General features: G+C 49.5%; 1 protein-coding gene across 3 annotated transcripts in view; it reads left to right on the forward strand.

Annotated features, from left to right (window-relative positions):
- The first annotated feature begins 4,565 nt into the window (after nucleotides 1-4,565).
- Nucleotides 4,566-24,511, forward strand: part of POLE (DNA polymerase epsilon, catalytic subunit) — a 33,798-nt gene continuing 13,852 nt past the window's right edge. For 2 of the 3 annotated variants that reach the window (XM_068177879.1, XM_068177878.1), the window contains exons 1-24: nucleotides 4,566-4,858; nucleotides 5,332-5,412; nucleotides 5,490-5,534; nucleotides 5,673-5,765; nucleotides 6,245-6,399; nucleotides 9,406-9,547; nucleotides 9,838-9,918; nucleotides 10,167-10,274; nucleotides 10,684-10,794; nucleotides 11,065-11,150; nucleotides 11,788-11,907; nucleotides 12,651-12,783; nucleotides 13,395-13,508; nucleotides 14,261-14,473; nucleotides 15,165-15,272; nucleotides 16,250-16,378; nucleotides 17,193-17,295; nucleotides 17,371-17,517; nucleotides 18,106-18,251; nucleotides 19,043-19,191; nucleotides 19,555-19,647; nucleotides 20,314-20,458; nucleotides 20,972-21,129; nucleotides 23,109-23,304. In XM_068177879.1, the coding sequence (XP_068033980.1) occupies nucleotides 4,628-4,858; nucleotides 5,332-5,412; nucleotides 5,490-5,534; nucleotides 5,673-5,765; nucleotides 6,245-6,399; nucleotides 9,406-9,547; nucleotides 9,838-9,918; nucleotides 10,167-10,274; nucleotides 10,684-10,794; nucleotides 11,065-11,150; nucleotides 11,788-11,907; nucleotides 12,651-12,783; nucleotides 13,395-13,508; nucleotides 14,261-14,473; nucleotides 15,165-15,272; nucleotides 16,250-16,378; nucleotides 17,193-17,295; nucleotides 17,371-17,517; nucleotides 18,106-18,251; nucleotides 19,043-19,191; nucleotides 19,555-19,647; nucleotides 20,314-20,458; nucleotides 20,972-21,129; nucleotides 23,109-23,304 (3,087 nt within the window). In that variant the 5' untranslated portion in view covers nucleotides 4,566-4,627. The remainder of the gene's footprint in view (nucleotides 4,859-5,331; nucleotides 5,413-5,489; nucleotides 5,535-5,672; nucleotides 5,766-6,244; nucleotides 6,400-9,405; nucleotides 9,548-9,837; nucleotides 9,919-10,166; nucleotides 10,275-10,683; nucleotides 10,795-11,064; nucleotides 11,151-11,787; nucleotides 11,908-12,650; nucleotides 12,784-13,394; nucleotides 13,509-14,260; nucleotides 14,474-15,164; nucleotides 15,273-16,249; nucleotides 16,379-17,192; nucleotides 17,296-17,370; nucleotides 17,518-18,105; nucleotides 18,252-19,042; nucleotides 19,192-19,554; nucleotides 19,648-20,313; nucleotides 20,459-20,971; nucleotides 21,130-23,108; nucleotides 23,305-24,511) is intronic. The other variant, XR_010994870.1, reaches the window with a different exon arrangement.

The raw sequence follows: 24,511 nt of genomic DNA on the forward strand, positions 1-24,511 counted from the left end.
TTGGAGGTCAGGTGTTACCATAGTAGCAAGTCGACCCGACTACCCAGGCCATCCCATGATAATAATGCAAGAGGGGGGGAAACATAATTATATGAAATGAATAGGGCTAATGACTTTATTAATGTTCAGCTCTTTATTATAAAGATCAGCTGGGCAGGGGGCCTGAACGGAGCTCGCCTCCGCTGTTGTAGCTTTCCCAGGTGGCCGAAAGGAAGGAGGTGTGCAGAGTCTGTCGCTGAAGTCCAGAGCAGCAGCTGTCCCTTCTTCTTCCCTTGTGGCATAACGGTGGCTAAAGGGTGAGAAGCGTGGCATGCAGTCTGTTTCTGAAGTCCAGAACAACAGCTATCCCCGCTCCTTCCCTGATGGCAGCACCAGGGGGTTCTGTCTTTTCTGTCTCCACCTCACACAGCCTATTCTAGTCTAGTCTTTTTTAGGCGATGATGACGGACAGAAGTCGATCAGGGGATGTGTTTCCCTCTTCCTCTGCTAGGGCATTTGTCTATCCCCCTCTACTGTGTTTAGTTCTTTATTTAGGGGTTTCTTTATCCCCTAAAAACATTCCCATGATCCCAGGGGGTTTTCTTATTTGCATTTTAGTCCCAGAATTTTGGGGTGGTGGGGGGAGGCAGGTTATCTCCAGGTAGTTTAGAGAAAACAAACAGAGCAATTAGCTAATTAACATTTCAATATCGGTACTCAGCTAGAGTTAGTTGTTTCAGTGCTGCCATGTGAACTAGGAAGGCCCTGCCCAGGAGTATCAGGAACTTTGTTCATTACACTATACATCTACAAAACTTCTTAACATACACATAATATTTGTCCTCTAATTGTGCGAGTCAACCATCACATTACTCATCTATGACAATAGGATATTGCAGGACCTGGATTAAGGATTTTTTATTCTGTGATTTTTAAAACTCAGATAGCCCCAATGTTGTGGTATGGACACCAGAAAGAGCAAAACTTTAGCCAGACTCAGAAAAGGAATTTGAATTGTATGTGCATGTCAAACAGGGCCAAAGGAATTCTAGTGCTAAAACATTTGACAAGGGGGTGGCCCCACTATTTCCTCTAATAGTAACTGAGGCTCTATTGTCTGCAGAATTGTTCAGCCACATCTTTGATGGTAACTGATGGCAGGATTATTAAAGTCCTAATGGATGACCAGCACTAAATTGTTACAGTATGAAACCTGTTGAATGGAACAGGAGGATTTAGAATTGAGAAGTGGGTAAGGGTTTAACACAGTCTTCTGTTTAACTGGTCCCAGGAAAGGAAACCTAAAGGAAACTCATGACTGTATCCAGGTAACAGATCTCCACACCCAAGCTAGGGAAGATTTACAGGCTACTCCTTGGCCAAATGGGGAAAAGTGTTTATTGATGGATCTTCAAGAGTAATAGGAGGAAAACAAGTTTCTGGATATGGTATAGTAAAAGGAAGGGAATTGCAAGAAGAGGGGAAGCTACCATGCACATGGTCAGCAGAGACCACAGAATCGTATGCCTTAATAAAAGCCTGCAAAGTGTATCAAGGAAAGGTAGTGAATATTTACAGATTCAAAGTATGCGTGTGGGGTGGTACCTGAATTTGGAAAACTGGGAAGAGAGAGGTTCATTAACTTGCAGAGGAAAAAAAGTCCACTCATGAGAGCTCAATTACTTGCCTATTGGAGGTGGTGGATTTACTAAAAGAGGTAGAAATAATATATGTTATGGGACATCAGGCAGGGTAGTCAGAAGAGATGATAGGTAATCAACGGGCCAATGGAGAGGTTCAGAAGGCAGCACTTCTGGCAAAGGTCTCCAGGATCCTCCCTTTGCTCCCTGTGGCTTAACCATTGCCAGGTGAAGGGGGAAGTAGTGATGCTGCTACTGCTGTCTTTCCCACCAGAGGAGTTGGAGATAATTAAAGGTCGTGAGGAAGAAAAAAGGGAAAAATTGATTTACAGTGGACAGTAAAGAGTGGATGCCAGGAGCTTTGACCCTGCAAATGTTAAAACAACTCCATAGGGGGTAATTGGAGCTCTCTAGGATTGGCAGAGACCTTCCTCAAGATGTTCTGCTATATGTTATTTTGTTTTAACAAACGAGCTATTGAGAGGTGCTGGGCTAAAGTTAATAGCCAGACTACAAAGGAGATTGCAAGGTGGGGGAGCGACCCTGGGCTATAAGTCCTTCCAGAGATGTCAGGTGTATTTGTGATGCCCTGGGCAAGAGGGCTTAAATAGTGGTAGTGGTATGCCACCTCTGGCAGGACGGCCAGATGTGTTTCTAGCCACTTCAGCTATTTGATCTGATGGATTTGATCACTTATTTGATCAGTTAACAAATGATTTCTGAATATGGGATTGTTAAGGCAGTGGACTTGGACAGGGCAACTCACTTTACAGAGGGATCCTTCAAAGGATTATGGCTGCTTTGAGAATTCAGTGGGACCTCCATACCCCCTGGCACCCTCAGAATTCAGGTCAAATAGAAAGGATGAATGTGTCACTGAAACTGCGGCAAGAACAAAAAATTCTCCAACAACCATTTTTAGTGTTAAGTGTGTCACACTACAACATGAAATAACTCACACACACACACGTTAGATGTAAAAGAAGAAGAGCAACAAGAGAGAATTTTGTTTTTTGACTCCACAATATATAGAATCCCAAAAGTGACAGTGGATTGGAGGGTGAAACTGTCACCTCTCCAACCACACTGGTCAAACTAACAGTCCATCAATTCTCTCTTCCCACAAAGAAGAAAACAAAACAATTATTATTTACATGAACATGCATAAAAACCCTAGTAGAAATATGTAAACATCAGAAAGCATAAAAATCTTTTAGAAAAACTTTAAAACTTTTAAAAGAACAAAACAACATTAGAGAATCAAGGCATTGCTTTATTCTGGCCAGAATGTAAAACAGAAATTTCACCCACGTATTGCCTAGATATGCAGAGAAAATCATTCTATGACACATAAATTTTACTAGATTTTCCCTATATTTTATACAGTCAAACCTCATAGAAACTTTATTGGTTCAATGTGCATTGCTCCCAAGTTACGCAGTTCTTAGTATTTGGTTTCCTATTGTTTATGGATTTCTTCACCTCCGAGGCTAATTTGTTCCTCATTTCTTGGTTCTTATCAGTCTTTTTTGGACCAGCTGTCTCCAACCATGCCAGGGGGCAGTATCTGGGGTTGAAGGTTGCCTATCTGCTGGTATCTGTGTCTGTTGGCTATTCCCAATCTTTGTAGGTGTTAAACTCATCAGTTTTCACCCAGTGAAACAGAATCATTTGAAAAGAAACTTCAATTCCCTTTTCCCCTGGACAAAGGTGAACTAACCTGACTAAAGTTACATAAAAAAATGGTAAACCTTGTATAATTTCCAACACTGTCTCCTTTATGTACACTGGCTTTTCATAGCATGATTTTCTATACAAAGGGGACACATTAATCCATGGCCGATCCAGAAACTAATTGGGGTTGGCCCTTCCCGAAGGATCTGCCTGGGCTTTGCCACTGCTGAACTGGGGGGACACCAGGCACATGCAGGGGTGTGGGAATGGGGGCTAGGGTGGGATGAGGGTCCTGTGCAAGGTGCTGATGACAGTAGCACCTTGTAGGTGGCCATCTGTGTGTCCGGTGCCTGTGAGTCCTGGGTGTCCTGTGTTTGCATCCATGTGTGTGTCTCTGGGACCTGTGTGTCTCTTGAAGCCCAAAACTGGGCAACAAAATAAAACTCTGTAGTCAGATGGCTACAGAGCAGGTATTTGTTTATTCAGCGCTGGAAGTGAGGGGGATCTCTCTGCCAAAAACTCGATTGTCTGCAGCCTTCAGTTACATTTTAAAAGTCCTTCCCTGAAATGTCACAATTACAACATTTCATTAGCATACTCACATTTGCATAAAGCTGTGTCATGGTTTTGCAAGTTTTTTGCTTTTGCCGCATGCATTAGTTCTTCTGTGGTGGTCATCAGTCTTCTGGTGGTCTTTTGATGAAGGCTTCTGTAGTCTTCTTCACATTTGAACTTTCTGCCTTTATCTTCAGCACATGCCTTGGTGCTTCTTGTTTTACAGTCTAACTTGATTTGTTTGTTATCTTACCTGTCCCGTTATCTTGCTTTTCTTTGCTATCCTGCTTGCTTCACCTGCACGTCTTGTTACTATATTACTTGTGGTTAACCTTTTGTTAGATACCACTTGGGACTCACTCTGGGACCCGCGCTTAGCTTCGCTGCTACCTGAATCCACACCGGGGAAAGCAGCAGCCACATCCTGGGTCAGGGTAGGACCCGGCTCCGGGGCTCAGGCAGCCGGGCGGGGGGTCCCGCTGGGTCGCGCTCCCCGCCGCCGGGCCGGGCCAGCCTCCGCCCGGCCGCCGCCGCCGCAGCCCGGAGCGGCTTCCGCCCGCCTCGCCGCGGGGGCGTGAGGGGCGCGCGCCGGGGGCGGGACGAGGGGGGGGGAGCTACGCCTGTCATTGGTGGGATGCGCCCACGGGGGAGGCGGGGCCGCGTTCCGATTGCTGCTCTCGCCGCGGGGCGCTGTAAGGGAGGTCGCTCTCGCGAGAATCGGGCGCAGCGCGGGAAATTTCTTCCGCAGAGCCGCTGAGGTGCGGCCTGGACCGGCCGGGATGGGGCTGCGGGACGGCGCCGAGCCCGAGGCAGTGCGGCGGGGCCGACGGCCAGGCGGGCCCCGGGAGCAGGCGGACGGCGCGGGGTCCGGCCGTGACGATGCCCCCGCGCTGTCTGCACTCAAGCGCCTGGAGCGGGCACAGCACACGGATCGGCTGGACGCGCTGTTCGGCTTCGAGCGGCCCGCAGAGCCCGGTGAGCGGACGGGCTGGCTCATCAACATGCATCCGGTACGGGCCGGCGCGGCGGGAGGCGAGCAGGCAACACACAGGGCACTGGGTGTCCCGTGGGGAGATCCCCGATAGGGCCTGTGGAAGGCTTTCCCACAGAGACACCCTAGCCGTACCAGGGATGGGAGTCCCACGGAGTTATGGCAGTTAGGGCTGGGGGCAGGAGTCCTATGGGGAGACCCCCGATACAGCCCGGGGTGTGGGGGGAGTGTCCCACGGAGATGCCCCACAAAGGGAGCTGGGGAGGAAGTCCCCTGGGGAGAGCCATGGTAGTGCCGTGCGAGGCAGTTCCGACAGATAGACCCCGGCCCTACTCAGGGGAGGAGACCCAATGTCCCTACTGGGTCTCCCATGTTTCCCTGTCACTACCGGGGGGGAAGTCCCACACGGAGACTTCCGGTAAACCCCGGGGGAAAAGGGTCCCGGGGTAGTCTCATGAAGGGACCTTGTTGAGTCTTGGTGCCCATGGGCAGACGGAGGTGCTGGATGAGGACCGGCAGTCAGTGAGCGCAGTGGACTACTACTTCATCCAGGAGGATGGGAGCCGCTTCAAGGTGGGTGCCGGGGGGACCAAGTGGGTGCAGTGTCCCATGAGAGAGCCTGTCACCACTGTCTGTCTGCTCCTTCCTAGGTGGCCCTACCCTACAAGCCTTACTTCTACATTGCCACCCAGAAGGTGAGGAGGGGCAGGGCTGAGCTCCCCAGGAAAGGAGACAGCATCTTGGGGAGCTCAAGACCTCCTGGGCAGCCTGCTTTGGGATGATCTCCTCCCAAGGACAGAGATGCACTCTTCAACTCCAGGGTCTCTTGACAGGGCTGTGAGCGGGAAGTGTCCTCCTTCCTCTCCAAGAAGTTCCAAGGGAAGATTGCAAAGCTGGAAACTGTCCCCAAAGAGGACTTGGATCTGGTCTGTATCCTTCTGTGGCATTTTTTTTTGGACCTTGCACAGGTCTAGGGATGGGCAGAGAGAGAAAGCCGCATGCTCGATTAAAGTCTCCTGGTGCTGTGGCATCTCAGAAATGTGTTTACTATGGCTAATTGCTTATCAGCAGTAATTATGTTCCTCTCCTTGAACATATCAGTCGTTTCAGACAATGTGTTCAGGACATTAATTTCTAGAATTAAAGTGGTTGGAGGAAGAAGGATACTGCAGGAGGGGGGTGCTGCTCATGCTTGACCTATTCTTCCTTTTTTTCCCTGGGTAAATCCCACTTGTGGGTGCCTGCACAAGCAGCAGGACTGGCTAATCTCTCCTCAGTGCTTTACTGTCCCACCCATCAGCATCTCTTTTTTGGCCAATCCTTCCACCTGCATCGATCTTGTTGGCCTTCCACCCCTCTCTTGTGGTACCCATCCCTGAGCTGCCATTCTCCTGCTGCTTTGCAGCCAAACCACTTGGTAGGCCTGAAGAGGAACTACATCAAGCTGTCCTTCAACACGGTGGAGGACTTGGTGAAGGTGCGGAAGGAGATCTCTCCTGCTGTGAGGAAAAACAGGGAGCAGGACCAGGCGAGTGATGTCTACACAACCATGCTATCGAGGTGGGAGCTCCCCGCAAGGGACTCAGTCAGTCTCTCATGTTAATAATTCATAGAACCATAGTAGTTTGGGTTGGAAGGGACCTCTAAAGGCTGTCTAGTCCAACCCACCTGCAATGAGCAGGGACATTTTCCTCTAGACCAGTGCTGGGACGGCACTTTTACAGAATCACAGACTGGTTTGGGTTGGAAGGAATCTTAAAGATAATCTCTTCCACCCGCATGTCAAGGGCAGGGACACCTTCCACTAGACCAGATTTCTCTAAGCCCTGTCCAATGTGGCCTTGAACACTTCCAGGGACGGGGCAGCCACAGCTTCTCTGGGCAATCTGTGCTAGTGCCTCACCACCCACTTAATAATTAGACCCTCTTGATTATTTCCCAGCTCTCCTCAGAGTTATCTTGCCTGGGTCTGACTCCTGCTATGCCTTTCTGCCACGCATCTTCAGGGTGGTTCTTCCAGCTCTGTGCTGTACATTAAGAGGCCCCAGAGCTGATGGGATGGGATGTGGTGGTATCTCTGGTTGCCTGTCAAATAGTTCGCCTATTCCTTGTGAAAGGGTCCAGAGAGGCAATGGGCAACCTTACTTCTAGTTGTGATCAAGACAGAAATAATCCAACATTTTCTATTTCTCTCCTGTCCCTGAATCCTGCTCTCAGTGTCACCAGTGCCAGTGGGTGTCCCTGGTAGACTGACACCAGGGGAAGGACTATGCTAGATCTGTTATTTACAAGAAGAGATGGGCTGGTGGGAGATATGGTGATTGGAGGCTGTTTGGGGCATAGTGATCATGAAATTACAGAGTTCTCAGTATTTGGTGAAATAAGGAGGAGCATCAGTAAAATTTTCACAATGGACTTCCAGAGGGCAGACTTTGGCCTATTTAGGAGACTTATTCGGAGAGTTCCTTGGGAAGCAGGAGGAGTCCAAGAGGGGTGGGTGTGCCTCAAAACAGGTCTTGAGGGCACAGCACAGACTGTCCCTATGCGCTGAAAGATGAGTCGACAAGGCAAACATTCAGCCTGTATGGGCAAGGAGGTTTTGAAGGAACTTAGGAATAAAAAGAGCATGTATCATCTTTGGAATGAGGATCTGGTATCTCAGAAAATATTTAAGGGGATTGCTAGGGCATGTGGGGAAAAAATTAGAGAGGCCAAAGCTCAGTTAGAACTTAATTTGTCAACTTTTGTGAAGATAATAAAAATGTTTTTACAAATATATTAATGGCAAAAGGAAGGATAAGAGCAGCCTTGGTTCTCTACTAGATGCAGGAGGGAATTTCTCTACTAGATGCAGATGGGGAGAAGGCAGAAGAGCTTAACACCTTCTTTGCCTCAGTCTTTAGTGAGAAGATGGCTTGTCCTCAGGACAACTGTCCTCCTGGGCTGGTAGATGGTGTCAGGGAGCAGAATGGGCCCCTGTTATCCAGGAGGAGGCAGTCAGAGAACTGCTGAGCTGTTTGGATGCTCGTAAGTCTATGGAACCAGATGGGATCCACCCCAGGGTGATGAGAAGCTGGCAGATGAGCTGGTGAAGCTGCTCTCCATCATTTACCAGCAGCCCTGGCTCACTGGTGAGGTTCCAGATGACTGGAAGCTGGCCAATGTGATGCCCATTTTCCCAAGGGTGGGAAGGAGGATCCTGGTCATTACAGGCCAGTTAGTCTAACCTTAGTACCTGGTAAGGTAAAGGAACAGTTTATACTGAGTGTCATCATGCAGCACTTACAGAATGGCCAGGGTGTCAGACCCAGCCAGCAGGGGTTTAGCAGGGCTAGGTCGCGTCTGACCAACCTGGTCTCCTTCTGTGAGCAGGTGACCCACCTGGTGGATGCAGGAAAGGCTGTGGATGTGTCTGTTTGGACTCCAGCAAGGCCTTTGGCACTGTCTCCCACAGCACAGTCCTGGAAAAGCTGCAGCCCACGGCTGGGCCAGGAGCACTCTGTGCTGGGCTCAGAACTGGCTGGATGGCCGGCCAGAGAGTGGTGGTGAGCGGTGCTGCATCCAGCTGGGGACAGTCACCAGTGGTGTCCCTCAGAGATCTGTGCTGGGGCCAGGTCTGTTCAATGTTTTTATTGATGACATGGATGAGGGGATTGAGTCTTTCATTAGTAAATCTGCAGATGACACTAAGCTGGGAGTGTGTGTCCATCTGTTGGAAGGTAGGAGGGCTCTGCAGGGAGACCTGGAACGGTTGGAGGGATGGGCAGAGTCCAATAAGATGAAGTTTAATAAATCCAAGTGCCCAGTCCTGCATTTTGGCCGCAATAACCCCCTGCAACATTATAGGCTGGACAGTGCCCAGGCAGAAGGGGACCTGAGGGTACTGGTTGACAGCCAACTAAACATGAGCCAGCAGTGTGCCCCGGTGGCCAAAAAGGCCAATGGCTCCTGGCCTGTATCAGGACTGGTGTGGCCAGCAGGAGCAGGGAGGTCATCCTTCCTCTGTACTTGGCACTGGTGAGGGCACACCTCGAGTGCTGTGTCCAGTTCCGGCCCCTCAGTTTGGGAAGGATGTTGAGACGCTTGAGCGCATCTAGAGGAGGCAATGAGGCTGGAGAGGGGCTTGGAACACAAGCCCTGCGGGGAACGACTGAGGGAGCTGGGATTGTTTAGCCTGGAGAAAAGGAGACTCAGATGTGACCTTATCACTCTCTACAGCTTCCTGAAAGGTGGCTGTAGTCAGGTGGAGGTTGGTCTCTTTCTCCAGGCAACAACTGACAGAATGAGAGGACACAGTCTTAAGCTGAGCTAAGGGAAATTTAGGTTAGATGTTAGGAAAAAGTTTTTTACTGAAAGAGTGATAAAGTACTATAATCGTCCGCCCAGGGAGGTGGGGGAGTCACCATCCCTGGATGTGTTTAAAAAAAGATTGGATGTGGCAGCCAGTGCCATGATTTAGTTGAGGTGTTAGGGCTGGATTGGACTCGATGATCTTAAAGGTCTCTTCCAGCCCAGTGATTCTGTGTGACACATGGGTAAGGTGGCTGCTTCCCTCTGCTTTTGCAGTGTTCTGAGTGGAGGCAGTCTAAGCACAGATGAGGAAGGAGCCTCAAAGAAAAGTGCCAACCAGATGGACAACATTGTGGATATGCGGGAGTATGATGTGCCTTACCATGTTCGCCTTTCCATCGACCTGAAGATCCACGTGGTGAGCTTTGCTTTCCCAATCACACTCCTGAAGCACAGAAAAATTTTTTCTCTCCAACACTTTTACAAAAGTATTGGTGACAATGAGGTCGTGTCTAGAGCTCAGTTCTTTTCTGCTGGGCTTCTTATTTAATGGCACACAGAAAAACTACCTGATTAATGCGTGGCCATAGTTTGAATTTTTCTACTGGGCTGCCTGTGATTGCCACAGTTTCATCCCCAGCAGCTGGACAGAATGACGTGGGGATGTGGCCCTGCCATAAAGCACTGCCCACCCTCATCTCTCCATAGGCTCACTGGTACAACGTGCGATACCGGGGCAGCACCCACCCCCCTGAAATCACCCGCCGAGATGACCTTGTGGAGAGGCCGGTGAGCACTGGGCAGGCATCCTTTGTGCAGATATTCTGCCCCAACAGACTGGCGTCTGATGTGCTGCCAGTGTAAAACCATGGTGGCAGGGGAAACACTGGTCTTGGGTAGTGATTTTTGGGTTGATAAAGCGCTAAAACAATTAATGGGGATGTTCTGGTTCACTTACTGGACCAACACTGGGTTTTATGGGAACCACCCTTTCAGTCAGCTCTGGAATCTTTTCTAATGGATTTGGTCCTGCCCAGGATCCTGTTGTTCTTGCCTTTGATATTGAAACAACCAAACTCCCTTTGAAGTTTCCTGATGCAGACACAGACCAGATCATGATGATCTCCTACATGATTGATGGGCAGGTAAGGTTACCAGGATGGTTTCATTCAGGTTTGGGCAGCAAAGCCAAGAAGCAGTCCAGCATTCCCCTCTAATCCTGCTGTCTCCAGGCTTGTCATGCTGCCAGCTGCATGATGTGTGCCTGTGGGAATGGCATTGACATCTGGGTGGTATTTCATGGAACCCAGCCCAGGTTGTTGGTGCTTCTGCAGGAGAGAGACAACACTGGTGTCCTATGTTGTCTCTCTGTGGCCTCCTTTTCCGATGGTCAATGATGCTTCAATCGATGACTCCCAAAATGTTGTTCCCCCTTAACAGAAGCTCTGGCTTTCAAGAGAAAAGCATCCCATTGTTTGGGCAGCATTTTTGAGTTGTCTGCGACTTGCGACAACTCACTCACTTGTCCTCACTGCCTCCTTGTCACCTCCTCAGGGCTACCTGATCACAAACAGGGAGATTGTCTCAGAGAACATTGAAGACTTTGAGTTTACTCCCAAGCCAGAGTATGAGGGTCCATTTTGTGTGTTTAACGAACCAGATGAGGTAAGTCAGTTCTGCTCTGCAGAGTTTTACCTGCCTGGAGCTTTTCTTGGCCAGAGAGCTCATTCCCTGGCAGATTGCCTCCCTGGGGATCCCAGTAAGTCCAGCAGGGTTGCTTGTGCTTTTGTTTCTTGGGAATAAGGGTGAGAGACATCAGGTTTGGCCTAGGTGCAGAGGAAAGAGGAAGGGTAGAACAAACTGTGTGGTATCCACCACCTCCTTGTTGGGGAGGTAAAGTTCCTTAAATTACACATCTTTTCTGTTTCATGCCAGGCTCATTTAATCCAGAGATGGTTTGAACATGTCCGGGAGACCAAACCCACCATCATTGTCACATACAATGGAGACTTCTTTGACTGGTAAGATCAGGGATGATGACTAAACTGGCAAGGTGTCACCTTAGCTAGAGGGCAACATCCTCAACATCCTTCTGTAGCTCAGATGTGTGGGGAGGCCATGTGGCCACATGTGGAGCAGCTGTGTCCTGCACCTCGCCAAATCCTGTGGTCATTGGCTTGGCAGTAGGACTTTCTGAAGAGTCCTATCCACTTGCCTGAGCTGCTTTTAAACCCTTGGCAATGTGGGAATGTCAGCATATGGATGAGCTCAGTCATGGGAGAGCAGGGAGAGAGTCAGTCAAAAGAGACCTGGAAGATATTGGAAGAAATGTGCAGGTGAGCCTGGGGAAGCAGGAGAGGGACTACACACCTCTGTCTTCAGATGCAGGATACAAGCAAGCAGTTTTGCCTCTTCAACCACAGAATGGTTTGGGTTGGAACAGAGTTTTAAAACCATCTTGTTCCAATCCTGCTGCCATGACCATACACGCCTTCCACTAAACCAGGTTGTTTCAAGTCCTACCTGGAAGTCTATACACAGATAAATCACAAGAAAAAATCATTAGGTATCTTGTAACAAAGCGATCATGGAACCATTGTTAGAGATGCAGGAAAATGGCTCTTCTGCTCCTTCTCTTCATGCTTCCTCTTTCCTCAGGCCCTTTGTGGAAGCAAGAGCAGCAGCTCATGGAATTAATATGTATCAGGAAATTGGGTTTCAGAAGGACAGCCAGGGAGAGTACAAAGCATCCCAGTGCATCCACATGGACTGTCTGAGGTACCTAATGCTGCCCCTCTACCACATAGCTGTATCTTTATCTCTTCAGAAAAAATACCTATAGTTGTATTTGAATACTGTTCTCGTGTTCTGTCGGAAGCTTTGTGTGTCACCTTCTTCGGCTATGTGATAATCCATTCCTGTGTTGTCTTCTTCCCCTTGGCATGCTGCATTCCAGAGGAGCTGCCAAGCCTTCCCCTGAAGGGTTCCCAGACTGCTCTTGCCCTGCAGACTTGGGTCTTTGCTGATTTGGGAGGACAGAGAAAGGGAGAGGGAGCGGGTTAAGATTTGGCCATTAGAGCAGGGAAAGGGACTATAGTCTCACCTACCAGCCTCCTGACATAGAGGAAAGATGAAAGGACATATGGGAGAGACAGAATTTTAGGGTTTTATGTCAGTTTTCCCCCCTGGAGCAGTCTGGGCTCTGGAGCACAGCTGGATGTCTTTGCAGTTCTTGCAGGTGGGGTCTCCTTCAGCAGTGAAATATTTATCTTAAAGCCACTGAGGGAGCTGGAAGGTAGAAATTATGAGCAGTGGTGAGGAGATGGGCTGTGTGGGTTGTTCTGGTTGGGCTAGCTAAAGTTGGACAGCCTTGTCCAACTGCATCCAGTCTTCTTGGATGCTGGGCTGTCCTTGGTGAGAGATCCCCATGGTAGTCGAAGTCCCCTTCACAATCTTGATCCTGTTGTGAAGGTCAGGCCTGGTTTGTCTGCACAAACTGATACTTTCCTGATTCTGTCCAGGTGGGTGAAGAGAGACAGTTACCTTCCAGTGGGAAGTCACAACCTGAAAGCAGCAGCTAAAGCAAAACTGGGTTACGATCCAGTGGAGCTGGACCCTGAGGAGATGTGCCGTATGGCCACGGAGGAGCCTCAGGTATTCTCTCTCCGTGCTCTATGGGAAAGCAAGCCTTGAACAGCTGCACTATGACTGAGTCTCTAACTTAGAGTGGATTTTGAGAAATTAACTGAATCTGTCTCTTCAGACTTCCCATGCCTTGGAGCTCACAGGGAGAAGGACCAGGATTCCCCTGAATTGGTTCTGGCCCTGGCATTGCACTGTGCATTCTCTGTATTTATTTCCATCAGTGTGGGGAGAAAAGCACCACTGAAATCAGAAACACCACGAAGAACTGAGACCTGGTGGGGGAATAAGAGAGGGTTAGTGCTCCAGGTGTCATAAGCAGGAGGTTCTGCTGAGCCCTGTAGCAGCTTTCTGAGGCCCAAACTGGGTGGATTCTGTGCCTTTAGTTCATCTTCCCTGTTCCTTTTCAGTTAGAGCTGACATGTTGCTGTTTGACTAGAGCTAAAGCAGAATGGCCTCAGAAGCAAACACATTATTCTTTACAGCCTAGACTATGGAGAAATATGCCTTTTCCTTCTTCTTGTTTATAGGAGAATGTCCAGCAGGAAGCAATGAAATACCATTGTCATTGAACCACTCTTGCGTGGGATTGGGATTCATTTGCTTCTCTTGTTCCTTGACAGACCCTGGCCACCTACTCAGTGTCTGATGCTGTTGCTACTTACTACATGTATATGAAGTACGTACATCCCTTCATTTTCGCCTTGTGTACCATCATTCCCATGGAGCCTGATGAGGTGAGTGCTTTTCCAAAATGATGATCTCTTTTCTGGGTGAAGTACCATGATTCCCACACTGCAGGGATGCTCTGGCCACAGATCTGATTCCCACTACCTAGATACTCTGCATGTGTGGCAGGGAGGTGGATTTAGAGGCTACTCCTTTCTCCTACAGCCGTGGGGTGTTTGGAGACAGGTTTCTACAAGAAGACGACACCTGACATTTGGCAGTGTAGGGCTGGGGCTAGAAAGCTAGAAAGTATGGCTGATGCTCTATGCTCAGCCAAGTTCACTTGTCAGTGAACTTGTTCAACTTGGCTGTTGTCAGCTGTAGGGAGGATGATGAGGAAGCTGTTAAGCATGTAGATGTCAGTCTGTTCCCACCTGGTTGAGCTGACAAAGGCACTTGATGGAGTGGTGTTGCAGATGTGTCACCAGCTGAAGCTGTCCAGGTCGTTGTGTGACAGTCCAGTCTTGCCAGTGCTGGGACAGCACTTCTACAGAATCACAGACTGGTTTGGGTTGGAAGGCTTCTTAAAGATAATCTCATCCACCCTCCTGTCAAGGGCAGGGGCACCTTCCACTAGACCAGATTGCCCCAAGCTCTGTCCAACCTGGCCTTGGGCACTTCCAGGCATGGGGCAGCCACAGCTTCTCTGGGAAACCTGTGCTACTCCAGTGCCCCACCACCCTCACAGGGAAGAAGTTTCTCCTGATATTTGAGTCTACTATTTTTGAATTTGAATCTAGATTTGGTTTCTCATGTGCAGGTGTTAAGAAAAGGCTCTGGGACACTGTGCGAGGCACTGCTGATGGTTCAGGCCTACCATGCCAACATCATCTTCCCCAACAAGCAGGAGCAGGAATTCAACAAACTTACAGATGATGGACATGTGCTGGACTCGGAGACCTACGTGGGAGGCCACGTGGAAGCACTGGAATCTGGGGTCTTCCGCAGTGACATTCCCTGCCGCTTCAAAATGGTAATGGGCCAGCAGCCAGCCCCGGTCCTCATGGAGCAGCGTGGTGGGGAGGGGATAGCATTTCCACTGTTGTTGGCATCTCTAGTGTATCCCTGCTGGGCTTCTAGAGCAGCGTCTAGAATCACAGAAATCAGTAAGGCTGGAAAAGCCCTTTAATGCTGCCAAGTCCAACTGTTAACCCGACATTGCCAAGGCCACCACTGTCCCCAGGTGCCACATCTTCTGATCCCTTTTAGGGATAGTGATTTCACCGCTGACCTCAGCAGCCTGTTCCAATGCTTGGCAACCTCCAGGAGACCCTTGATACCTGAAGCTGAGCTGGGAGGGGATGGGAGGAGATCTCTAAGTGGCCATCTGTGCTTCAGTGGGAGAGCAAGCAATCCAGAGCTTGTTGACAGCAGGGGATGGTGATGAAGCAGGGTTTCGGGTTTGTTTTTCAGCCAGCGTTTCTTGGAAGTTATGCCTGTCACCTGGGGTCCTGTCTTCTCTCAAACGGAGCTGTTTTTGAACCCTTCCTGAGGGTTTTTTACCTGTTTCTGCTACCTCCATCACCTCCCCCAGTGCCTCAACATGCCCTTTACAGCTTAGAGGTCCCCAAGCGAAGCAGGGACAGGGGTGCGGGGCAGAAGCTTCTGGCCTGCAGCCAGGGACAGCTGCCTATGGCCTCACTGCCATCTCCATGTCCCTGTAGAATCCTGCTGCCTTCGACTTTCTGGTGCAGCATGTGGAGAAGACCCTGCAGCATGCCATTGAGGAAGAGGAGGGTCTTCCCTTGGATCAGGTTACCAACTTCCAGGAGGTACAGTACCTGCAGCACAGCTGAGCTGGGCAGGAAATTGGGACTGCAGCTCTAAAATGCTTGTTTGGGTTTGGTTTATGCTCTACAAAGAGAAACTAAGAAGCCCATCTACAGGCTGAGTCCTACAGCTCAGCCTGGGGATCAGGGTCTCTGCCCCATCTGAGGAATGCAGCTCCTGCTTTTCCCTTCATGAGTTCAACCAGGAGCAAAGCTCTGAGAGAGCCCGCAAGGAATTTAGGGAGAAGGCAGACCACTAAGATATCCCAAATGCTCTTGTTCCCCACTTCTTATCAGCTACAAAAGTGTGGGTTGCCCCTCTCCAAATCCAAGACTAGAGTTTCTTGGAGGGCAGCACTAGACTGGGGACCTCTGGTCTTAGCTGTTGTCTCCATTAACCCATTTGTGTGGATGCCAGCCTGGTCAGGGAGAGAGAAACAGCAATCGTTTCTCACAGTAGCTTTGAGAATTTGTAGTGAGTTGCAGGTATGTGACACCTTGTTAGTCTAAACAATCTGCAGGTGGTGTTTTTCCACCTTGCTTTTCTGTTCCTCTCAAGGATGATGTGTGAGAAAGATGTTTTTATTAATTAACCAATCAAATAGAATGTGTCATGTCAGTCTATTTAAGCCAAAGTTTCCTTTCCATAAAAGCCTTATTTTCTTCCTTTTCACTCTGTGTCCTCATCTGTTCTTGTCATTCTTGGCACAAGGGTGACACATTTGCACTGAAAAGGTCCTCGATCAAGTCATATTTAGGAAGCAGCTGCTTCCACTTCCCAGGTATCCCTACAGAAAAGCTTCTCCTGGACGTTGAAATCAAAACCTAAAGCACCAGGGGTCGAGGAGACCCTGATCTGGTCCTTTAGACCATCCCCAGAGCCTGTGGCAAGTGTCCCTCTGAAGAAGAACCAAATTCAAAAATAGTTGATTAATTAACTCCTTCCTGTCCTAGTTTCACTTCTCTTTATCTCACCACAGATTTGTGATGAAATCAAGGCCAAACTGAATTCCCTGAAGGATGTTCCCAACAGAATTGAGTGTCCTCTTATCTATCATCTGGATGTGGGGGCCATGTACCCAAACATCATTCTGACCAACAGGTTGCAGGTGGGTAACATCAGTCTTGTCTTTCCTAATCTGACTCCAGATAACCTTGATGGTCCCTCTGGATCCCCTTAAAAGCAAGAGCTGAACTTTCTGCACAGGGTAGGGGAAGCAGATGAGGCTGAGTGTGAAATTTGGTCAAGATGCCATGGAATTGTAGAATCACTGAATTATTTTGGTTGGAAAAGCTCTCTAAGACCATTGAGTACAACCACTCTGCCAGCATTGCCAAAGCCACCACTAACCCATGTGCCCAAGTAGCACATCCCCATGGCTTTTAAATACTTTCAGGAGAATGCCACTCTGGGCAGCCTGTGCCACTGTCTGATCACCCTTTCAGTGAAGGATCTTTTCCCTAATATCCAACCTAAACATCTTCTGGCACAACTTGAGGCTGTTTCCTCACTTTTTCCCTGGGAGCAGAGCATGACCCCCACCTGGGTCCACCCTCCTGTCGGGGAGTTGTAGGAGCAAGAATGTTTTCCCTGTGCCTACTTTTCTCCAGGCTGAGCCCCCAGCTTCTTCAGCTGCTCCTCATCAGACATATGCTCCAGACCCTTCCCTAGCTCTATTGTCCTTCTCTGGATGGCTAGGTCTTCAGAGACTCAGCTGCAGCTTTAGCAAAAACTCTTCCCAAACACCCAGCTGTTGTTTTGAGGAGCTTATGCTCCTGAAAGGCTCTGGAAAGGGGAACTCATTGAGTACTATCTCTGATGTTCACACTTGTGCTCTCCTGCCACTCAACACTTGTTCTAGCATGAGCTGTCATTTGGGGACCTGTCCCCTCTAACACCTGTGTGTCTGTTACCTCATCCAGCCCTCTGCCATGGTGGATGAGGCCACGTGTGCTGCCTGTGACTTCAACAAGCCAGGTGCCAATTGTCAGCGCCGGATGACATGGCAGTGGAGAGGAGAGTTCAGTAAGTACAGCCCACAGAGATGGAGCCAAATTCCTGCTTCTCCTCTGAGAGACTGATCACTGCCCTCCTCTGCAGTGCCTGCCAGCCGCAGTGAGTACCACCGCATCCAGCAGCAGCTGGAGTCGGAGAAGTTCCCTCCCTTGTTCCCTGATGGACCACCCCGTGCCTTCCATGAGCTTTCCCAGGAAGAACAAGCCAAGTATGAGAAAAAGCGCCTAGCAGGTAAAAAAAAATGAATCAAGGTCATGATCCTGGCAGTGTTTTGCAACCTGGACCATGAGTGGTATTCAGCAGTAGTCACCCCTCCTAGGGCTGTGGGGTGAAGTCAGGCTGGTCTCAAAACTTCTCCAGGATCCCAACAGACTCAAGTGTGCTTCCTACAAGAAGCCAGGCACTGGTACCTCTGTCAGTGTTTCCCTTTGTCTTGGAGAGCCATGGATTTAAGCTGAAATATGAATGGCTCCATTTTTTTGTCAGGCTGCTAAATAAAGCCAGTTAATGTAAGAGAAACATCACATTATCCTATCACCTGGAGGGAAGCTGTCCAGCAGAACCATCCAACTGGGGCAGAGTTGGGGGCAGAGCCTGGGTTTGTAGGTGGGCCATATGATTAGTTTGTTTTCTCCCTTGCCCTCCACCTCCATAAAGATGTCCTGCATCTTTCCATACTGGGATCTTCCTCTCCCTTTGCAGTAGGGCTGTCCGCCACTCACCCATGCCTTATGCTTAGCTGTCTCCCTATCCCTGTTCATCCCTCTGTAGCAGGGTAGCCATCCCTGAGAACTTCCCTCTGCCTTCTCCCTCGACCAGATTACTGCCGCAAGGCGTACAAGAAGATCCATGTCACCAAGGTGGAGGAGCGAGTCACCACCATCTGCCAACGAGAAAACTCTTTCTACGTGGACACGGTGCGAGCGTTCCGGGACCGCCGATATGAGTTCAAGGGGCTGCACAAGGTACCAAGCTTGGGTGCTGGTCAAACTGTCTTGCCAAGCCTGGGGATCTCTTGTGCCTTGCTGAAAACCTCAAAGAATTACTCTGTTGGCTTCCCACTGATAGAGGGCAGGGTTGTACTAGTTATTGGGAAGAAATTCTTCCTTGTGAGGGAGGTAAGGCACTGGCAGAGGTTGACCAGAGAACCTGTGGCTGCCCTATCCCTCCAAGTGTCCAAAGCCAGTTGGGTTAGGTGAGATTTAAAGCAACCTGGTCTAGTAAAAAGGTGTTCCTGCCCAAGGCAGAGGGTGGGATGAGATGAGCTTTAAGGTCCTTTCCAACCCAAGATATTCTAGGAGGCCCAGGGGCTCTACGTCTGGCAGAGTTAATTAAAGAGCCTGTTGCTTTGCAGTTCCTCCAGCTGCCTCTTTTGCCATTATTCTTAGGACTGACAGAGAGGCTTTTCCTACACTGGTGGTTCTGCAGTTATCTAGGCATGATGGATTGCATCAGGCAGTATATCAAGTTCTTCCGTGCTGCACATATGGTGCAACATAGCTGGTGCTGCTTGAATTCCGATCAACGATGGGAGCTGCAAGTCTCATCTGACAACTGACAAAGTGCCTCTGGCCAACCCCTCCTGTGCTGCGAAAGAAAATGGGATGTTTGACTCATGATGCTGATCTTTGGCAAAGATATTCCTGTAGAGCTGGGATAGAGCTGTAGAGCTGCTATACTGGGACTGAGTGGAAACCAGTTGGGTGCCACCAGCAGTGATATGTGGAATTGTCCTCATTCTGCCCTTGGCATGCAGGTGTGGAAGAAGAAGCTGTCTGCAGCAGTGGAGACAGGAGATGCCTCTGAAGTGAAACGCTGCAAGAACATGGAGATCCTCTATGACTCCCTTCAGCTGGCCCACAAGTGCATCCTCAACTCCTTCTATGGCTATGTCATGCGGAAAGGGTAAGTCTCCCCTGAGCCTTCCAGGATCCTCTAGAGAGGACCCTTGGAAACCAGGAGTGTCCTGGTGAGGTAGTCGCTTCCTGAAGCATCAAGATGGGAGTTGGTCCTGCCTGTAACACTCTTCTCTTGCTTCTACCCACTACTCCTCATCCTGGAGACTCCTACCAGACATTAAATTATGGAAATCTTGTCAGTTAGTGGGTTTTCAGCTTTTCTGGAGCATCATAAGTAGAGAATTTTGTAGGAGAACAATGCCCAGTATTGTTTCTTGCCTTTCTTCCCCTAGCAATCCTCCTACCCTTCCACAGCTAGGTTTTGGAGGGAGCCATGTCCTGGTTTTAACTGAGACTCTTCTGCTCACAGAGCTCGCTGGTACTCCATGGAAATGGCTGGCATTGTCTGCTTCACAGGGGCAAATATCATCACCCAGGCCAGAGAGCTGATTGAGCAGATTGGGTGAGTGTGTGCTGAGCTGAAGAAGGTCTGTCTGTATCTAGGACAGATGTGGGAGCATGTTAAACACCTAAGTTTTCAGAGAGATGGAACACATTTCCTATGAGGAAGAAGGGCTGAGAAAGCTGGGGGTTTTCATCCTGGAGAAGGCTCCAGGGAGACCTTAGAGTCCCTTTAAGTGCTTAAAGAGACTCCAAGAAAGGTGCAGACAGATTTTGGGCAACGACCAGAAGTGGTAGGACAAGAGGGAATGGCTTCCCACTGCCAGAGAGCAGGGTTAGATGGAATATTGGGAAGAAATTCTTCTCTCCACAAGTTGCCCACAAGAGAAGCTGTGGCTGCTCCTGGATCCCTGGAAATGTTTCAAGGCCAAGTTGGACAGGGCTTGGAGTAACCTGCTCTAGGGGAAGTTGTCCCTGCCCATGACAAGGAGTTGTTGGAATGTGATGAGCTTTAAGGTCCCTTCCAACCTCAAGTGATCTGTGATTCTCTGATTCTATGAGCATTCAGATTCCTGACACTGCTGTTGTATTTGAGGGTTTGCTTTGCAGAAGGGAACAGAGTGGATGGAACAGGCTGCTGCTGTCTTAACGGGGGGCACACAACTGATATTCTCCTCTCATCCACTCTGCTCCTGAAGTGGCCTTCCTTCCTTCCTTTCTTTCTTAGGAGACCTCTAGAACTGGATACCGATGGGATTTGGTGTGTCCTTCCCAACAGCTTTCCAGAGAACTTTGTCATCAAGTCAACCAATATCAAGAAGCCAAAAGTAACCATTTCTTACCCAGGTGCCATGCTGAACATCCTGGTGAAGGTGAGTTTGGCACCTGTCCAGGCCAGCTCTGTAGCCTGGGAAAAGGAGATGGAGAGCTGATGAGTAGGGAGAACCCCTCTTCCATCTCCACTCCCTACGTAGTGGGTGAGATGTTGGGGGTGATGGCCCTGGAGAGCATCTGAGTGGAGAAAGAGGCTCAATATCCTCCATTAGAGAAGGGGGTCTGTAAGAGGCCAGATTGGGTGCATGCTTACTTGTGCTGGTAGGGAGTCCAGCACAAGGTCTAAACCTATCCTCTGCTCACTCCAGGCTCTGATAAGAGAAGAAAATATCATTTTAGGGTCCAAAGCCTTCTCAACAGGCAGGAAAAGTGCCTATATTTTTGTCCTTTTTTTTTTGTGTTTGAGTCCTTTTGTGTTTTGAGTCCTATATTGTGCTGTAGCTCCAGAGGGGTGCTCAGGTGTCCCTTTGGGCAGGGTGTGTCCCAGGGGCATCCCCTGGTGTGACCCAACAGCTGTAGATTGCAACTGTTCTCCTGGGACTGTGCCACAGGAAGGCTTCACAAATGACCAGTACCAGGAACTGCAGGATCCAGCCTCACTCACCTATGTCACGCGCTCAGAGAACAGCATCTTTTTTGAAGTGGATGGTCCATACCTGGCCATGATCCTTCCAGCCTCCAAAGAGGAGGGCAAGAAGCTGAAGAAAAGGTGAGATTTCAAAGCCTGAAATAGTGTCTCTTTCCCTGAGTTGAAAGACTAAGGATCTTGTTGCCTTTGTGCATGTGGGGCATGTTGGTTCTTGCCTCCAGAGCCAGCAGTATTTGACTCACTCACTGGCTTTAAATTACAAGTTCCTTACATAAGATCATTAAATCCAGCTACTATGGCAGTAAATTTTAGCAGATAACAGCAAAATTACTTTTCTCTAGCCTAGTGACCAGACATCTGCCTGTTTGGCTCTGAGGGGTGCAGGGAAACATTGACTTTCCTTCTGAGGATTTCTAATACTGCTTGTATTCAGTCTAATCTGTTTAAACTCAGTAGTTCCTGCCTTCCTATCTTTCAAGAGTTCACAGACTTCCAGTAACACTTCTCCTATGTGTTTCCCCTTCCCTCTCCATCTGTAAGTAGGACTGGTTCTGCCATTACTGTCACATTATAGGATAGTTGTACGCAAACTTCACTGATTTCTCAACGACCACCTCCTAACCAAGAATGTGAGCTAGAGCAGTAGCATCCATTATTTTGCGTGGCAGCCCAAAGACCTGGGTCTGACTCCAAAACATGCTGTTGCTGGGAACACCAGCACCTTCTGTCCTCACAATTCTCAACAGTTTTGTGCTTAATCCCTGACAGGACAAGGTTCAGCACACACCATTCCCTGCCAGTGTTCCTCTCCAGGCATTCAGACCCTTCTGCAGGAGTCAAAGTGTTGCTCAGCTCTGAGTGGGCTGTGCCTGTATGACTCCTCTCAGGGCCTCTGGATTCCTATAGTTTAGGGATCTAAGAAAGGGCATTTATTTCCTGATCACTCTCCAAGCATAACAGCCTGAAGGTAGCTGCAAGCACCCGTGGTTGTGGAGGAAGGAAAGGCTGTGCCTGGTGGGAATTGGGGGTATGTGGGAGAAGAGCTAGCCAAGCAGGTTTGAGCATCCCCTCTCCTCACTGGTCATTCCCACAATGGTAGTTTGGTGTTTTTTTGAGACATACAGATAATTTTCAGGGCTGTGAAAGGCAAAACAATGCAAGAGAAAAGGCAAGAGGGGGAATGTTCCCTTAGGTGTGTCATGGCTGCATCCAGTTTCCTCTCAACCCCTCTGCTAGCATTGGAGCTGCCAGTTTCCTTCTTTCTAAATCTCTTCCTAATATCTTCATTTCCCCACTTGGGCTCTCATCTCCCACCCTTACTTACACACAGTCAAGGTCATCCTCCACCAGTTAAGGTCATTCCTCACTTTCAGGGCTGCATCAAGGTTTGGCGTGCTCAGCACAAAAAAACATGGAGCTGCTGGATTGAATCCAGCTGCTGGATTGAGTCCAGATGTTCCAAGAGCTGGAGCCCCCTCTGCTCTGGAGCCAGGCTGGGAGAGCTGGGGGTGTTTACATGGAGAGAGAAGGCTCCAGGGAGAGCTCATAGCCCCTTACAGGGCCTAAAGGGGCTCCGAAAGAGCTGCAGGGGGACTCTGGACAAGGGCTGGGAAGGACAGGACAAGGGGGAATGGCTTCCCACTGCCAGAGGACAGGGTTAGATGAAATATTGGGAAGGAATTCTTGTCTGTGAAGGTGGTGCAACCCTGGCATAGGGTGCCCAGAAAAGCTTTGGCAGTTCCACAGTGTTCCAGGCCATGCTGGACAGGGCTTGGAATAACCTGGCCTAGGGGAAGGTGTCCTTGCCCATGGCAGGGACATGGGATTGGATAATCTTAAAGGTCCTTTCCCCTGTAGTTCGATGAGTCAGTGTGGATGAGCTGGGGCAAGAGCTGATGTCCTTTTCCAGACCAAGGTAAAATGGTTGTTAGAGAAGCTGTAGATACTTGAGATTATCCAGGTGCTTCTGTGGCTCCTTTGAATGTGCTGGATGGTGGCACAAAGGCATGGGGAGCAGCACCCTGGCAGGAGGGACACCAGTGGCACCCTGGGGGATGCATCCCTTGGTGTAGGCCAGGTTTATTCACACTCTTTCCTAGGTACGCCGTGTTCAATGAGGATGGGTCCCTGGCCGAGCTGAAGGGATTTGAAGTGAAACGCCGGGGAGAACTGCAGCTGGTGAAGATATTCCAGTCGTCTGTGTTCGAAGCCTTTCTGAAAGGCAGCACCCTGGAGGAGGTCTATGCTTCCGTGGCCAAGGTGGCTGATTACTGGCTGGATGTGCTCTACAGCAAGGTAGGCACAGCTCAGCAAATCTGCGCTCCAAGGGGGAGCCTGGGAAGGAGCATCTGAGCTGGTCAGGCACTGTGGGACTTTGCTTGCACAGAGTCAGTGGTCTCCTGTACCACTTTAACCCTCAGTCACTTCACAGATGACACTGAGCTGGGTGGGAGTGTTGATCTACTGGAAGGCTGGAAGCCCTGCAGAGGGATCTGGACAGGCTGGATCCATGAGCCAAGCCCAGTGGTGTGAGGTTCAACAAGGCCAATTGCCAGGTCCTGCACAGGGGTCACAACAACCCCATGGAATGCTCCATGCTGGGGGCAGGGGGTCTGGAAAGGCTTCTGAAAGGAAAGGATCTGAAAGGGGGTGCTGATCAACAGTTACTAAACACATGCCCAGGTAGACAAGAAAGGCAATGGCACCTGGCCTGTACCAGCCATAGTGTGGCAAACAAGACCAGGGCAGTGACCATCCCCCTGTGCTGGACACTGATGAGGCACCTTAAACCCTGGGGTCAGTTTTTGTCCCCTCATGACAAGAAAGACATTGAGGGGCTGGAGCATGTCCAGAGAAGGGGAAAGAGCTGGAGAAGAGGAGGTTCAGGGGGGACATTCTTACTCTCTAACTCTGGCAAATAGAGCAGAACCAGGTGGGAGTTGGGCACTTCTGCCAGGGGACAAGTGACAGGATCAGAGGAAACAGCCTCAAATTGCAGCAGGGGAGGTTTAGGTTGAGTAATAGAGAAAATTTCATCTCCAAAAGGATTGTCCAGCTCTCCCACAGGCTGCCCATGGCAGTGGTGGAGTCCCTGTCCCTGGAGGAATGTATAAGCTGTGTGGATGTGATGCTTGGGTACATGGGTTAGTGGTGGCTTTGGTACTGCTGGGGGAATGGTTTGACTTGATGATATGAGAGGGCTTTTCAACCTGAATGATTCTGTGATTCTATGAGACAAGGGGGTGGGAGGGAACAAGAGTCTAACTGGGTCTTTGTCGTGACCTGCTGGTCCAGGGGCATGATGTTCATCATAAATTCTCATCAGGTTGAGCAAAGAACACCGGTCACATGTCAGGAACTCTTATGCTCTATTGTACAGTTGCTGTAACTCCAGCAACCAGCCCACTGCATATACTCAAAAGGTGTTTGTCAACAAGCCAATTCTTACAATAGACTTCCACAAGAGTGGAAGCAAACAAGCCCTTAATTTTGTACAGAACAC

The sequence above is a fragment of the Anomalospiza imberbis genome, unplaced genomic scaffold (genome assembly GCF_031753505.1).
Source record: "Anomalospiza imberbis isolate Cuckoo-Finch-1a 21T00152 unplaced genomic scaffold, ASM3175350v1 scaffold_117, whole genome shotgun sequence".
In the NCBI taxonomy this organism is placed as follows: domain Eukaryota; kingdom Metazoa; phylum Chordata; class Aves; order Passeriformes; family Viduidae; genus Anomalospiza; species Anomalospiza imberbis.